Source organism: Antennarius striatus, chromosome 3 (assembly GCF_040054535.1).
Source record: "Antennarius striatus isolate MH-2024 chromosome 3, ASM4005453v1, whole genome shotgun sequence".
Lineage (NCBI taxonomy): Eukaryota > Metazoa > Chordata > Actinopteri > Lophiiformes > Antennariidae > Antennarius > Antennarius striatus.
Genome location: NC_090778.1, coordinates 1,090,535 through 1,106,651, shown reverse-complemented (window position 1 = coordinate 1,106,651; position 16,117 = coordinate 1,090,535). Strand labels below are relative to the sequence as shown.

General features: G+C 46.3%; 2 protein-coding genes across 2 annotated transcripts in view; both read right to left on the bottom strand.

Moving 5' to 3' along the window:
* Nucleotides 1-477: 477 nt before the first annotated feature.
* On the bottom strand, nt 478-11,485 carry zgc:64051 (leukocyte surface antigen CD53). Its single transcript, XM_068311549.1, has 8 exons — nt 11,356-11,485; nt 5,304-5,387; nt 4,786-4,974; nt 4,492-4,566; nt 4,307-4,414; nt 4,130-4,234; nt 1,035-1,118; nt 478-646 (listed from the first exon to the last, which is right to left on the bottom strand). Exons 2-8 carry the CDS (start codon nt 5,364-5,366, stop codon nt 575-577), a joined length of 696 nt encoding a protein of 231 aa, XP_068167650.1. The 5' UTR covers nt 5,367-5,387; nt 11,356-11,485; the 3' UTR covers nt 478-574.
* Nucleotides 11,486-13,809: 2,324 nt separating this feature from the next.
* The window catches only part of pnpla7b (patatin-like phospholipase domain containing 7b), a 32,008-nt gene continuing 29,700 nt past the window's right edge, over nt 13,810-16,117 (bottom strand). Inside the window, exons 34-35 of the mRNA XM_068310161.1 lie at nt 15,030-15,139; nt 13,810-14,952 (exon numbers count right to left, since the gene is read on the bottom strand). Of these exons, the coding sequence (XP_068166262.1) occupies nt 14,926-14,952; nt 15,030-15,139 (137 nt within the window). The 3' untranslated portion in view covers nt 13,810-14,925. The remainder of the gene's footprint in view (nt 14,953-15,029; nt 15,140-16,117) is intronic.

The following is a 16,117-nucleotide window of genomic DNA, read 5'->3' as shown; positions in this document are numbered from 1 at the left end:
CATGTTCATCAAGACGTCTTCGACGTGGAGCTGTTACACGTCAGAAAATAGTCGGATACCTGCGTTGTCGTGATGGAAGGCGTAACCGCAACAAAAAAGTTCGTTATCAAAAAGATCTGGCACCGTGTGGGCGGGGCCTGGGTTCAGTCGCCTGACGTTAACGAGTTTCAGCTGGAATCAGAGGACTCGGTTTGAACCAACTGAAGCTGGACTTTTGACAGTCAACACGTCTTTGGGCGCTGGGGGGTCGGGGCCAAAAGGCCTCTGGTGGTCTAACACAACCAGAAAGCACAGCTCACTCTGGTCCTGCTCTACGCTAACCAATCAGGAGTCGAGGAGTGTTTAGTCTAACCTGAGGATCCAGTGACGACAAGCTGATGACATCACTGCTCTTATCTTTACACACACACACACACACACACACACACACACACAGTAAAGCAAAATGAGTTCACAAGGAATGACCAGTTTATACAGTAATATTCATAAATGTGTCTTTATTAAACTGTTTGTGGCCCCGGGGCCACACAGGGGCCACACAGGGGCCCCCAGCCGTCTCCAGACTCAGGATCCTCTACAGCTTGTAGTTCAGTCCAGATCGACTGATCTGGCAGAAGAGCGTCATGGCGAAACACATTCCCATCACCTGCAAACAGACAACATGGAGAAGGTCAGAGGTCAAACCTCACAAACGAACATCTGAGCGCACAGACACATCGCCATGGCAACGCCAGCATTACGAAGCAACCAGAGTTCATCAGTCAGAGTTAGGTGACCTGGGGGTCCGGAATTTAACAACACTTTTATGAACGTGTTGTTAAATTCCTGAGCCGGTAGGGTCTGTGTGTGTGTGTGTGTGTGGGGGGGGGGTTACTTCATGGGAACTGTTAGCTGAAGAACCCTGGTTTATAATGTACCCCCCTGCGTTCATGAGGACCGTCTGACGCGTCAGCCTCCCTGGGGGGCTCTCAGGCTCTGCTCCGTCCTCCTTTCGTGGGTTTAATCAAGCAGACGGTTCGAAGCGGTTAAGTTACCTCCACGACGCAGAGGGCGATGACGGAGATCCCGGTGGTCAGGAAGTTTTCCTCAAAGAAGCTCCTGAGGGTGGACAAGCAGCCCTGCAAACAAGCACAAGGTGAACTGACCCCCCCGGTAGAAGGCCCCCGAGATAGCCCCCGGGCCAGTGTGGCCCCTAACGCAGAAGACAGCTGGGTCAATACACGAACATCACGCCTCTGCTGCGTTCACAGGGACGACGCGTGGTCACATGACCTCCAACCAAAACACAAAATCACGTTCATCACATCGTTCAGCCGTTCCTGATGCTTCCTCTGTAAGGTTTTACACTTAACACCGCCTCTATTGTGCCCCTCTATTGTGGACCCCCCCCCAGTGCAGGAGGCAGACACCCTCTGACTATTTAAGACGAGACTTCAAACATCTCTTTTTCAAACATTTTACAATAAAGGCGTCTCAGGCTGTCACGTTCTCTTCTTCTAGACCTACTCTGCTGGAGACTCTACATCCAGACTCTGACCTCTCTCTGACCTCTCTCTGACCTCTCTCTGACCTCTCTCTCCAAGTCTCCAATCACACTTTACTTACTTTACTAACTACACCTCTCCTATGGAGTCTCTGTGCTCTATGTCCTCACAGGTTTCACCCCTCATCCACCCATCAGCTGTGGACCTGCCCCCCCATCCCACCAGTACCACCCCTCACCTAACCATCGTCTGGGGTCCTGCTGCCTTTCTTCCTCCTTCCTCCACACAGTCATCCAATCAGCTGTAATTGTGCCTTGAATTCACCAACTCCCTGATGGTGAACATGTGTGAAGACAACAACCCAGGAGTCGGTGAACACAGCCTGACTTTCTGGTCCCCAGTTCAGCTCCTGCATCACATGGTCTGACTGTAACCATAGAGACACTGACTCTATCTGGTCTATCTATAACCATAGAGACACTGACTCTATCTGGACTATCTATAACCATAGAGACACTGGCTCTAGCTGGACTATCTATAACCATAGAGACACTGACTCTATCTGGTCTATCTATTACCATAGAGACACTGACTCTATCTGGTCTATCTATTACCATAGAGACACTGACTCTATCTGGTCTGACTATAACCATAGAGACACTGACTCTATCTGGTCTATCTATAACCATAGAGACACTGACTCTATCTGGTCTATCTATAACCATAGAGACACTGACTCTATCTGGTCTGACTATAACCATAGAGACACTGACTCTATCTGGTCTATCTATAACCACAGAGACACTGACTCTATCTGGTCTATCTATAACCATAGAGACACTGACTCTATCTGGTCTGACTATAACCATAGAGACACTGACTCTATCTGGTCTGACTATAACCATAGAGACACTGACTCTATCTGGTCTATCTATAACCATAGAGACACTGACTCTATCTGGTCTATCTATAACCACAGAGACACTGACTCTATCTGGTCTATCTATAACCATAGAGACACTGACTCTATCTGGTCTATCTATAACCATAGAGACACTGACTCTATCTGGACTATCTATAACCATAGAGACACTGACTCTATCTGGTCTATCTATAACCATAGAGACACTGACTCTATCTGGTCTATCTATAACCATAGAGACACTGACTCTATCTGGTCTATCTATAACCATAGAGACACTGACTCTATCTGGACTATCTATAACCATAGAGACACTGACTCTATCTGGTCTATCTATAACCATAGAGACACTGACTCTATCTGGTCTATCTATAACCATAGAGACACTGACTATCTGGTCTATTTATAACCATAGAGACACTGACTCTTTCTGGTCTATCTGTAACCACAGAGACACTGACTCTATCTGGTCTGACTAACCATAGAGACACTGACTCTATCTGGTCTGACTATAACCATAGAGACACTGACTCTATCTGGTCTGACTAACCATAGAGACACTGACTCTATCTGGACTATCTATAACCATAGAGACACTGACTATCTGGTCTGACTAACCATAGCGACACTGACTCTATCTGGTCTATCTAACCATAGAGACACTGACTATCTGGTCTGACTAACCATAGAGACACTGACTCTATCTGGTCTGACTAACCATAGAGACACTGACTCTATCTGGTCTGACTATAACCATAGAGACACTGACTCTATCTGGTCTGACTATAACCATAGAGACACTGACTCTATCTGGTCTGACTAACCATAGAGACACTGACTCTATCTGGTCTATCTAACCATAGAGACACTGACTATCTGGTCTATCTATAACCATAGAGACACTGACTCTATCTGGACTATCTATAACCATAGAGACACTGACTCTATCTGGACTATCTATAACCATAAAGACACTGACTCTATCTGGTCTATCTATAACCATAGAGACACTGACTCTATCTGGACTATCTATAACCATAGAGACACTGACTCTATCTGGACTATCTATAACCATAAAGACACTGACTCTATCTGGTCTATCTATAACCATAGAGACACTGACTCTATCTAGTCTATCTATAACCATAGAGACACTGACTCTATCTGGTCTATCTATAACCATAGAGACACTGACTCTATCTGGACTATCTATAACCATAAAGACACTGACTCTATCTGGTCTATCTATAACCATAGAGACACTGACTCTATCTGGTCTATCTATAACCATAGAGACACTGACTCTATCTGGACTGTCTGACTCTCTGTCTCTCTCTCTGACCCTGTCCTGATCTTTATTTTATTTCTTTCCACCCAACCGGTCAAGGCAGATGGCCCCCAAAAGAGTCTGGGTCCTGCCCGGAGTTTCTTCCTCAATGAGGGAGTTTTCCCTGCACCGTCTCCTATGGTCTGGAAGGTTCAGTTGGGTTTCTCTGTCTGTTAAAGCGCTTTGAAATGTCTGTTGATGTGATTAAGCGCTTAATAAATAAAACTTGATTGATTGATTGTTTGATTGACTCACACACACACACACACACACACACACACACACACAGGTGGAGTGCTGACACCCTGCTATTGTCTTCTGTTGTGATGAGTCACACTCTGGGGGGTGACCCATCACACACAGATGCTGACTCATCCGGTGGTTCTGGGGGCCTACCTTTTGGTTGTACTGGGGCTGGGCGGAGTCACACTGGTCCCAGCAGCAGGATCTGGGCACTCTGTCTCCCCAGTCGGTCACATTGTTGACGCCGCAGCAGCCGAGCTGAGCCAGAGGACCGGGAGAAGACGGTGAACAACAGACAGAACTTCAGGTGGTCCTCACCACCACACTGACCTTCTGCTGAATCACATCCCAGTCGCTCTGCAGCTCCGTTGAGTTTCCAAGCTTTCCTTTGGCGTTCTTCAGGCCCTTGATCAGATCTTCTTCCAACAATTTAGCGATCTAGAAAGTGAGGCGAGATGAGTCCAGCACTCGTTCTGTTAACGGGGCTCAGTGTGGGACCGGACGGTTGGACGCACCTCCCCCTCGTACACCAGCAGTAGGCAGGCCACCGTCAGCTCCACCAGCAGCAGAACCAGCAGCAGCAGGAAGAACTGGAGAATCACATCATTACAGGGGTCAGGGTTTTGGGGTTAGGTTCGGGTTCAGGGGTTAGGGGTCAGGGGTCAGGGGTTAGGTTTCAGGGGTTCGGGTTCTGGGGTTCGGGTTCGGAGGTTAGGGTTCAGGGGTTAGGGTTCAGGGGTTAGGGTTGGGTTATAGGGTTAGGGTTCGGGGGTTAGGGTTTTGGGGTTAGGGGACTGCTTGTGTCATACCGTCAGGAGGAGGCATCGGTTCTCCTTCAGAGCCCCCAGGAAGCCCAAGAAGGACACACAAGTGATGACGATCCCACTGATCAGCAACATGTTGGCAAAGTTGAAACTGTCCAAGGTTGGGGTCAGGGCAGCCATCCGGAAGTTGACCATCACGTACACCCCCAGGCTGAGCACAGCCACGCCACACAGCTGGAGGAGGAAGAAGGTCAGGGCAGCATCGGTTCATCCCTCTGGTGAACTGGTCTGTGGTCATTCTGCGCTTTTCTTTTTAATTCTGTTACTTTTGTACACACACATTTTCATAATTGATCATCAATAAAGTCATTCACTCTCTTGACCAGAGCCTATTGACTCTGGGAACTACTTCCTGTCTGTTTTACTTCATGACTGCGATCTTTCTGATTCAGATGTGGTGAACAGCTGGTTGTGTTGAGCATGAATTCTGTCATGTTTCCATTAGCTTCACTATCATTAGCATCAGTGGCTAACAGTCACACAAAGGAATGAGACATACATACAAAACACAGGAAGTTAGCCGCACACATTGTTAGCTTTAAACACTTGAGGCATCCTTGAGCCATCCTGGAAACCTCTGATCAGACCTGGAACAAACAAACAAAAGAAACAAACAAACAGAATGCCATTAATTTTAATTTTGCCATTAACTTCTAATTGAAACAGGGCCCAAGGTCAGCTGGGTTCAGGTCAGTGGATGTCTTCAGGCAGGCGGTCTCATTCCCCACCATGTCCACAGTGAAAAGCCCACTGAGCTCCTGAGTACAGCGGAGGACACGCTCCAGGTCGCTAACGCTAACTTTCCTTAAAAGGACCACCATAGATCACATGATCAGGCTCTGAACCCGCAGAGAAAGCAGGTCAGGTTGAGTCTGAATTGACTGAACCCTAACCCTAACCCTAACCCCTAACCGTAACCCCTAGCCCCTAACCCCCAACCCTAACCCTAATCCTGACCCTTAACCTGACTCTAACCCTAACCGCTAAACCCTAACGCCCAATCCTAACCCCTAACCTTAACCTCTAACCCTAACCTCTAACCCTAACCCTAACCTTAAACCTAACCCTAACCCTAACCTTAACTCTAACCCTAACCCTAACTTAACCGCTAACCTTAACCCTAACCCTAATTTAACCCCTAACCCTAACCCCCTAAACCTTACCTTAACCCTAACCCTAACCTAACCCTAACCTAACCCTAACCCTAACCCCTAACTCTACCCCTAACCCTAAGCCTTACACCTAACCCTAACCCCCTAACCCTAACCTTAACCTAACCCTAACCTTAACTCTAACCCCCAACCCTAACCCTTACCCCTAACCCTAACCTTAACCCGAACCCTAACCCTAACCCTAAGCCTTACCCCTAACCCTAACCCCCTAAACCTAACCCTTACCCCTAACCCTAATCCTAACCTTAACCCCTAACCGTAACCCCTAGCCCCTAACCCTAACCCCCAACCCTAACCCCTAACCCTAATCCTGACCCTTAACCTGACTCTAACCCTAACCACTAATCCCTAACGCCCAATCCTAACCCCTAACCTCTAACCCTAACCCTAACCCTAACCTTAACCCTAACCCTAACCCTAACCTTAACCCTAACCCTAACCCTAACCCTAAACTCTAACCGTAACCCTAACCGTAACCCTAACCCTAACCTTAACCCTAACCCTAACCTTAACCTCTAACCCTAACCTCAAACCCTAACCCTAACCTTAACCTTAACCCTAAACCCTAACCCTAAACTCTAACCTTAACCCTAAACTCTAACCCTAACCCTAATTCTAAGATAACCCTAAACTCTAACCCTAACTTAACCCCTAACCTTAAACCTAACCCTAACTTAACCCCTAATGCTAACCCTAACCCTAACCCTTACCCCTAACTCTAACCCTAACCCCCTAACCCTAACCTTAACCCTAACCTAACCCTAACCTTAAACTAACCCTAACCCTAACCTAACCCCTAACCCTAACCCTAACCTAACCTTAACCCTAACCCTGAGCCTCACCCCTAACCCTAACCCCAACCCTAACCCTAACCCCTAACCTTAACCCTAACCTTACCCTAACCCTAACCCCAACCCTAACCCCAACCCTAACCCCTAACCCTAACCCTAACCTTAACCCTAACCTAACCCTAACCTTAACCTAACCCTAACCCTAACCTTAACTCTAACCCCCAACCCTAACCCTTACCCCTAACCCTAACCTTAACCCTAACCCTAACCCTAACCTAACCCCTAACCCTAACCCTAACCTAACCTTAACCCTAACCCTAAGCCTTACCCCTAACCCTAACCCCCTAACCCTAACCCTAACCCCAACCCTAACCCCTAACCCTAAGCCTCACCCCTAACCCCCTAACCCTAACCTTAACCTAACCCTAACCCCAACCCTAACCCCAACCCTAACCCTAACCCCTAACCCTAACCCTAACCCTAACCTAACCCCTAACCCCTAACCCCTAACCCTAACCCTAACCTTAACCCTAACCTAACCCTAACCTTAACTCTAACCCCAACCCTAACCCCTAACCCTAACCTTAACCCTAACCTAACCCTAACCGTAACCCCTAACCCTAACCTAACCTTAACCCTAACCCTAAGCCTTACCCCTAACCCTAACCCCCTAACCCTAACCCCAACCCTAACCCCTAACCCTAACCCTAAACTCTAACCCTAACCCTAATTCTAAGCTAACACTAAACTCTAACCCTAACCCTAACCTTAACCCTAACCCTAACCTAACCCTAACCTAACCCTAACCCTAACCCCTAACTCTAACCCTAACCCTAACCCTAAGCCTTACACCTAACCCTAACCCCCTAACCCTAACCTTAACCTAACCCTAACCTTAACTCTAACCCCCAACCCTAACCCTTACCCCTAACCCTAACCTTAACCCTAACCCTAACCCTAACCCTAACCCTTACCCCTAACCCTAATCCTAACCCCCAACCCTAACCCCTAACCCTAATCCTGACCCTTAACCTGACTCTAACCTTAACCACTAATCCCTAACGCCCAATCCTAACCCCTAACCTTAACCTCGAACCCTAACCTCTAACCCTAACCCTAACCCTAACCCTAAACTCTAACCCTAACCTCTAACCGTAACCCTAACCCTAACCCTAACCCCTAACCCTAACCCTAACCCTAACCTAACCCCTAACCCTAACCATAACCCTAACCTTAACCCTAACCCTAACCTAACCCTAACCTAACCCTAACCCTAACCTTAACTCTAACCCCAAACCCTAACCCTTACCCCTAACCCTAACCTTAACCCTAACCCTAACCCTAACCCTAACCCTTACCCCTAACCCTAATCCTAACCCCCAACCCTAACCCCTAACCCTAATCCTGACCCTTAACCTGACTCTAACCTTAACCACTAATCCCTAACGCCCAATCCTAACCCCTAACCTTAACCTCGAACCCTAACCTCTAACCCTAACCCTAACCCTAACCCTAAACTCTAACCCTAACCTCTAACCGTAACCCTAACCCTAACCCCTAACCCTAACCCTAACCCTAACCTAACCCCTAACCCTAACCATAACCCTAACCTTAACCCTAACCCTAACCTAACCCTAACCTAACCCTAACCCTAACCTTAACTCTAACCCCCAACCCTAACCCTTACCCCTAACCCTAACCTTAACCATAACCCTAACCTTAACCCTAACCCTAACCTAACCCTAACCTAACCCTAACCCTAACCTTAACCCTAACCTTAACTCTAACCCCCAACCCTAACCCTTACCCCTAACCCTAACCTTAACCCTAACCCTAACCTTAACCCTAACCCTAACCTAACCCTAACCTAACCCTAACCCTAACCTTAACTCTAACCCCCAACCCTAACCCTTACCCCTAACCCTAACCTTAACCATAACCCTAACCTTAACCCTAACCCTAACCTAACCCTAACCTAACCCTAACCCTAACCTTAACTCTAACCCCCAACCCTAACCCTTACCCCTAACCCTAACCCTAACCTTAACCCTAACCCTAACCCTAACCTAACCCCTAACCCTAACCATAACCCTAACCTTAACCCTAACCCTAACCTAACCCTAACCTAACCCTAACCCTAACCTTAACTCTAACCCCCAACCCTAACCCTTACCCCTAACCCTAACCCTAACCATAACCCTAACCTTAACCCTAACCCTAACCTAACCCTAACCTAACCCTAACCCTAACCTTAACTCTAACCCCCAACCCTAACCCTTACCCCTAACCCTAACCTTAACCCTAACCCTAACCCTAACCCTAACCCTAACCCTAACCCTTACCCCTAACCCTAATCCTAACCCCCAACCCTAACCCCTAACCCTAATCCTGACCCTTAACCTGACTCTAACCTTAACCACTAATCCCTAACGCCCAATCCTAACCCCTAACCTTAACCTCGAACCCTAACCTCTAACCCTAACCCTAACCCTAACCCTAAACTCTAACCCTAACCTCTAACCGTAACCCTAACCCTAACCCTAACCCCTAACCCTAACCCTAACCCTAACCTAACCCCTAACCCTAACCATAACCCTAACCTTAACCCTAACCCTAACCTAACCCTAACCTAACCCTAACCCTAACCTTAACTCTAACCCCCAACCCTAACCCTTACCCCTAACCCTAACCTTAACCCTAACCTAACCCTAACCTAACCCCTAACCCTAACCTAACCTTAACCCTAACCCTAAGCCTTACCCCTAACCCCCTAACCCTAACCCTAACCCTAACCTAACCCCTAACCCTAACCCTAACCTTAACCCTAACCTAACCCTAACCCTAACCGAACCCCTAACCCTGACCCTAACCTAACCTTAACCCTAACCCTAACCCTAACCTTAACCTAACCCTAACCCTAACCTTAACTCTAACCCCCAACCCCAACCTTTACCCCTAACCTTAACCGTAACCCTAACCCTAACTGTAACCCTAACCCTAACCTTAACCCTAACCTTAACCTCTAACCCTAACCTCAAACCCTAACCCTAACCTTAACCTTAACCCTAAACCCTAACCCTAAACTCTAACCCTAACCCTAAACTCTAACCCTATCCCTAATTCTAAGCTAACCCTAAACTCTAACCCTAACCCTAACTTAACCCCTAACCCTAACCCTAACTTAACCCCTAATGCTAACCCTAACCCTTACCCCTAACCCCCTAACCCTAACCCTAACCTAACCCTAACCCCTAACTCTAACCCTAACCCTAACCTTAACCCTAAGCCTAACCTAACCCTAACCTTAACCTAACCCTAACCTAACCCCTAACCCTAACCCTAACCTTAACCCTAAGCCTCACCCCTAACCCTAACCCCCTAACCCTAACCTTAACCTAACCCTAACCCTAACCTTAACTCTAACCCCCAACCCTAACCCTTACCCCTAACCCTAACCTTAACCCTAACCCTTACCCCTAACCCTAACCCTAACCCTAAGCCTTACCCCTAACCCTAACCCCCTAACCCTAACCCTAACCCCAACCCTAACCACAACCCTAACCCTAACCCTAACCCCTAACCCTAACCCTAACCCTAACCCCTAACCCTAACCCCAAACCTAACCCTAACCCCAAACTTAACCCTAACCCTAATCCTAACTCTAACCCACAACCCTAACCCTAATCCTAACACCTTAACCCTAACCCCCTAACCCTAACCCTAACCCAAATGCTAACCCCCTAACCCTAACCCCCTAACCCCCTAACCCTAACCCCCTAACCCTAACCCCCTAACCCTAACACTAACCCTAACCCCCTAACCCTAACCCTAACCCCCTAACCCTAACCCCCTAACCCCTAACCCTAACCCCTAACCCTAACCCCTAACCCTAACCCCTAACCCCTAACCCTAACCCCTAACCCTAACCTGTGACATCACAATAACACAACAATCATCACTGGAGACTATTATAAACACTAAGACTTCATTCAGAAGATATTAAAGTCATCTTGTCTGTATTGATGATGATGATGTGGGAGGAAGCACATCGTGATGCGCGCGCGTGTGTGTGTGTGTGTGTGTGTGTGTGTGTGTGTGTGTGTGTGTGTGTGTGTGTGTTTGCATGCACTGAGGGGAACTTCCTGTTTCCTGGGTCTCTGAGCTCTGAATGTGGGTTTGATGTTTTTTCTCTTGACGACATCAAAGTCGGGATTTGGTTGATTGTAGAAATAGTTCAAACAGAAACTGAATACTTCATAATAACTCTGTTATAACCTGTGTAGCCTTGTGTCATGTGTGAAAAGTTACAATTGATGATCTATTCAACTGATTTTTGATGAAGAATGATTTCCAAAAAGTAATTACCCTAAGGGGATCATTAAAAGACCAATTGATTGATTTTTATTAATAGAACATTCGGTTCCTTCTGGTTCGTTAAATTGTTTCCCGTAAGAACCGCTGTAAGTTTCTACATGAGTGTCTGGGAACAGAGCTGATATCAGTTTGTGTTTCAGAGAAACATGACCCGTACATTAGCGAGGTGTGATCGGACCCTCCAGGAGACAACAGAAGTAGAATCAAGAGTTTCTTACCGACGGTTAGGCTAGGCGATGTCTGCGTTCAGACCTCAGGCGTCCGGTGAGCGTTCTGCTGTCAGCGGCGGAATAGACTCACACTTCCCTTTACCATGGCTTCATGTTCAGCACCTCCTCTCACTTCCTCTTTCACCAAATTAGCAACGTGCAAAACATTTGACTGAGAACGTTCAGAAGAAACAACCCAGAAGATGTGTGTCTGACACAGTTTAGTCTCTACCAGACACAAGCTTCAGCTGTGAGACTGAAACCCCCACCGTGTGACGGACTCAGAGACGTTTCTTTGATGCCATCATGGGTTCAGTCGTTCTGCTAGAAGAACTAGACGTTGATGAGGAGACGAGGACTTGACCCTGACTGAGTCAGGTTCAGTCTGGTCTCAGGTGAACCTGGATCATCAGTCATGATGTTTGATGGTTGGACGCTGACGACGCCTCAGAGTGTTTGTCTGGAGCTGCCCCCCCCCACCGGTGAACATGTCACCGCTGGCTGATTCATCCTGCCTCAGTGTTTTTCTGACTTGGTCTTGACTGTTAGGACTTTTCAGCAATTTCTGGACAAGTTTAGGTTCGTGTTGTGAAATACATTAGATTGTGGTGGGACCTGGATCATCTGTTTTATGAAGCAGGTTTAGTTAAACCCTACGTATGTTTACCCTGAAATGAGGGAAACCAGAGTTTCTGGTTTCACAAAGGGAGGTAACTTAATCCAGAGTCAGAGAAGTAACCCTGTTCTGTTTCACGAAGTGAGGTAAACTTAACCACTAGGTTTGTTACCATAGTAACAGACTCTCTGAAGTTAACCTGGTAGGGAGCAGGTTTTATCCCATAAACCCAGGGTTTCCTCTGACTCCGCCCCCTTTCACAGCCACTCACGCTGTTTCATTTCCTGGTTCCGTCAGACAGAGTTTGACCGTAGTTCGGTTTGATCATTAACCCTTAAAAAGAAACTCATATTTTAGAGGAAACCTGGCATCTCCGTTTGACAAGGATCCCGTTTGTGAAGGTTCGGCATTCATTTACAGAGAATCAAATATTTTGTTTTCGCGTTCAGATGTCCCGTCACATCCAGACAGTTATCTTTATGATCGGTACCGGTTCATGTCCTGATCCATCACACACATCCACGACCTAACCCACCCACACATCTGCAGTATAACAAATCAGTCAGGCCCTCACATCCCAGCAGTACTGTGTTTAGTGCTGTGTTTACTTTTAGTTTTTGCAAATTGTGATGATGTGCCTGTGTTTGTGTTTGATTTATTGGTTTTCATTCTATCACCATCAGCTCTGATTCTGCTGTGTTGTTGTTGTCTGTATATATCAAAAGACTATCAGCGTGATCTCGTCTTCTGTGACCAGGATCTGCAGTTTGACCTGCTCCTCTAGTCCCACCAGTACCACCCCTCATCTACTCCATCGTCTGGGGTCCTGCTGCCTTTCTTCCTCCTTCCTCCATACAGTCATCCAATCAGCTGTAATTGTGCCTTGAATTCACCAACTCCCTGATGGTGAACATGTGTGAAGACAACAACCCAGGAGTCGGTGAACACAGCCTGACTTTCTGGTCCCCAACTCAGCTCCTGCATCACATGGTCTGACTATAACCATAGAGACACTGACTCTATCTGGTCTGACTGTAACCATAGAGACACTGACTCTATCTGGTCTGACTATAACCATAGAGACACTGAATCTATCTGGTCTATCTATAACCATAGAGACACTGACTCTATCTGGTCTATCTATAACCATAGAGACACTGACTCTATCTGGTCTATCTATAACCATAGAGACACTGACTCTATCTGGTCTATCTATAACCATAGAGACACTGACTCTATCTGGTCTATCTATAACCATAGAGACACTGACTCTATCTGGACTATCTAGAACCATAGAGACACTGACTCTATCTGGTCTATCTATAACCATAGAGACACTGACTCTATCTGGTCTATCTATAACCATAGAGACACTGACTCTATCTGGTCTATCTATAACCATAGAGACACTGACTCTATCTGGTCTATCTATAACCATAGAAACACTGACTCTATCTGGACTATCTGACTCTCTGTCTCTCTTTTCCTTGCCCTGTCTCTGTCCCCAGTATCTTTCCATTCCCACCCGACCGGTCAAAGTGGACGACCGTCCTCCAGAGCCTGGGTCCTGCCCAGAGTTTCTCCCTCAATGAGGAAGTTTTCCCACCACTGTCTCTTATACTCTGGAGGGTTCAGTTGGGTGTTTCTGTCTGTTAAAGCACTTTGAAATGTCTGTTGACGTCATTAAGCGCTTTATAAATAAAAGTTGATTGATTGATCTGAATAAAGTCAGGTTATGTATCTTGATTTGGTCGATGCAAAAACGTGTATCAATGTAAATAAACATTTATCAAAGTAAATAAAAATGGTAACATTTCAACTAAATCCTCTTAAGGACCAGTCAGAGGTCACTTTCTTTTAGTTCTTTATTGTAGCATCACAACCATCATCTTCATCAGGAATATTAAATCAGTCTTTCAGACATGTATTCAGGCCTTATAGCCTGCAGCTGCACACCAGTGTGTTTGGAGAATATTCATTATTGATTATTAATTGTGTTGATTCACCTCATGGTCAGCAAGAGCAACACCAATACAAGAATCTGAGGTGTAGCACCAGACAGAAAATGATCTCCTGCTACTAGAACCAGACAGAAAAGGATCTCCTGCTACTAGAACCAGACAGAAAGCGATCTCCTGCTACTAGAACCAGACAGAAAGCGATCTCCTGCTACTAGAACCAGACAGAAAATGATCTCCTGCTACTAGAACCAGACAGAAAGCGATCTCCTGCTACTAGAACCAGACAGAAAGCGATCTCCTGCTACTAGAACCAGACAGAAAACGATCTCCTGCTACTAGAACCAGACAGAAAACGATCTCCTGCTACTAGAACCAGACAGAAAACGATCTCCTGCTACTAGAACCAGACAGAAAGCGATCTCCTGCTACTAGAACCAGACAGAAAGCGATCTCCTGCTACTAGAACCAGACAGAAAATGATCTCCTGCTACTAGAACCAGACAGAAAGCGATCTCCTGCTACTAGAACCAGACAGAAAGCGATCTCCTGCTACTAGAACCAGACAGAAAACGATCTCCTGCTACTAGAACCAGACAGAAAACGATCTCCTGCTACTAGAACCAGACAGAAAACGATCTCCTGTTACCAGAACCAGACAGAAAACGATCTCCTGCTATCAGAACCAGAAAGAAAGCGATCTCCTGCTACTAGAACCAGACAGAAAGCGATCTCCTGCTACTAGAACCAGACAGAAAATGATCTCCTGCTACTAGAACCAGACAGAAAACGATCTCCTGCAATCAGAACCAGAAAGAAAACGATCTCCTGCTACTAGAACCAGACAGAAAACCATCTCCTGCTACTAGACCCAGACAGAATGGACGGCGTTGTCTCCAGGGCTGTGTGCTGCTGTCCTGACTGATTTCTTCTGACCAGAAACACATTTCCTGTGTGCTTTTTCCTGACGGACAGCTGATGAGTGTTCGGTACTCCGTCCGTCAGTCACATTGGGATTTGAGTTTCCTCATCCTGTGAAGAAGAAGTCATCCCTGGATGATGAAGGACACAGGTCAGAGTGACGAGCGAACGATGCTGGGTTTACGTACCGTCTCCCCCTCAGTGGGTTCACCGCCAGGAGTAAAGGCCTCAAAGTCCGACAGGGCGCTTTCTACGGTGTCCTCATCGTAGTCTGTCGGGTATTCATCAGACACTTCCTCTGGAGGCAGACGGAAAGTCAAAGCATGAGAACACTGACATAAAAAAAGTTTAAATGAAGAGCGCAAAAATGCAAATATTTAGAGGCTTCTATTTTTAAAACCTTTTCAAGGAGAATGGATTTAAGCTTTATTGACTTTTCAAAATGTATCTGACACAATGGGTTCTACATTCAAGTGGGGATTAATGCAGTTTATGGACTTTTCCTCATTGCTGGTAAGATGAGATAAGATATACTTTATTATCACACACGGGGAAATTCGCCTTGGGCAAGGTGCCCTTAGTCAGCATCAACATTTTAAAACATACAAGACAATACAAAGATTGATTAAAGAGACAAAACTGCCCAACCAAGAGGATATCACTGTCCTCAGTCAATGCAAAAAATACAAGAACCAAGAAAATTAGTTAAACAAATAAAGTGCGTAAACACAATAACATAAAGCGGGACCACAGATCTAATAAATTAAAAATATAAGTAAATATAAATAAAGTGCTAAGCACCGTAACAATACAAAGGGACCAGAGGTTCATGAGAACAACTAACTGGAGCTCTGAACCACTTTCTTGTCATTCAAGAGTGCAACAGAGGTTGGAAGATTATTTGAAACGGTTGGGTTTTTTTGCTCTGGTGCTCTGATTTCTGTGTTGATAGAAAGATCTGTGGACGGTGGAGGCAAAGGGACCCTTGGAATGACATTCTAAGTCAGCGGTCCCCAACCATTTCGGCTCCAAGGACCGTCCATTCAGATGTGGTGGATAAATACAAAAAAATAAAACCATACGACCACCATCAAACCTGGTCTTCAGCAGCTTTCTTTTTCTTTAAAGTTGTAGGTTCTTCTTGTTCTTCCAGACCGGTACCAGTGGTTCACAACCCAGAGTCTAAGTGACTGAATTCGTGCCTCATAACAGGTCATTGTTTTAAAGCTCAAATCTCCAGAATGACGTTGTGTGTATTCTGTGGACACATATTTAA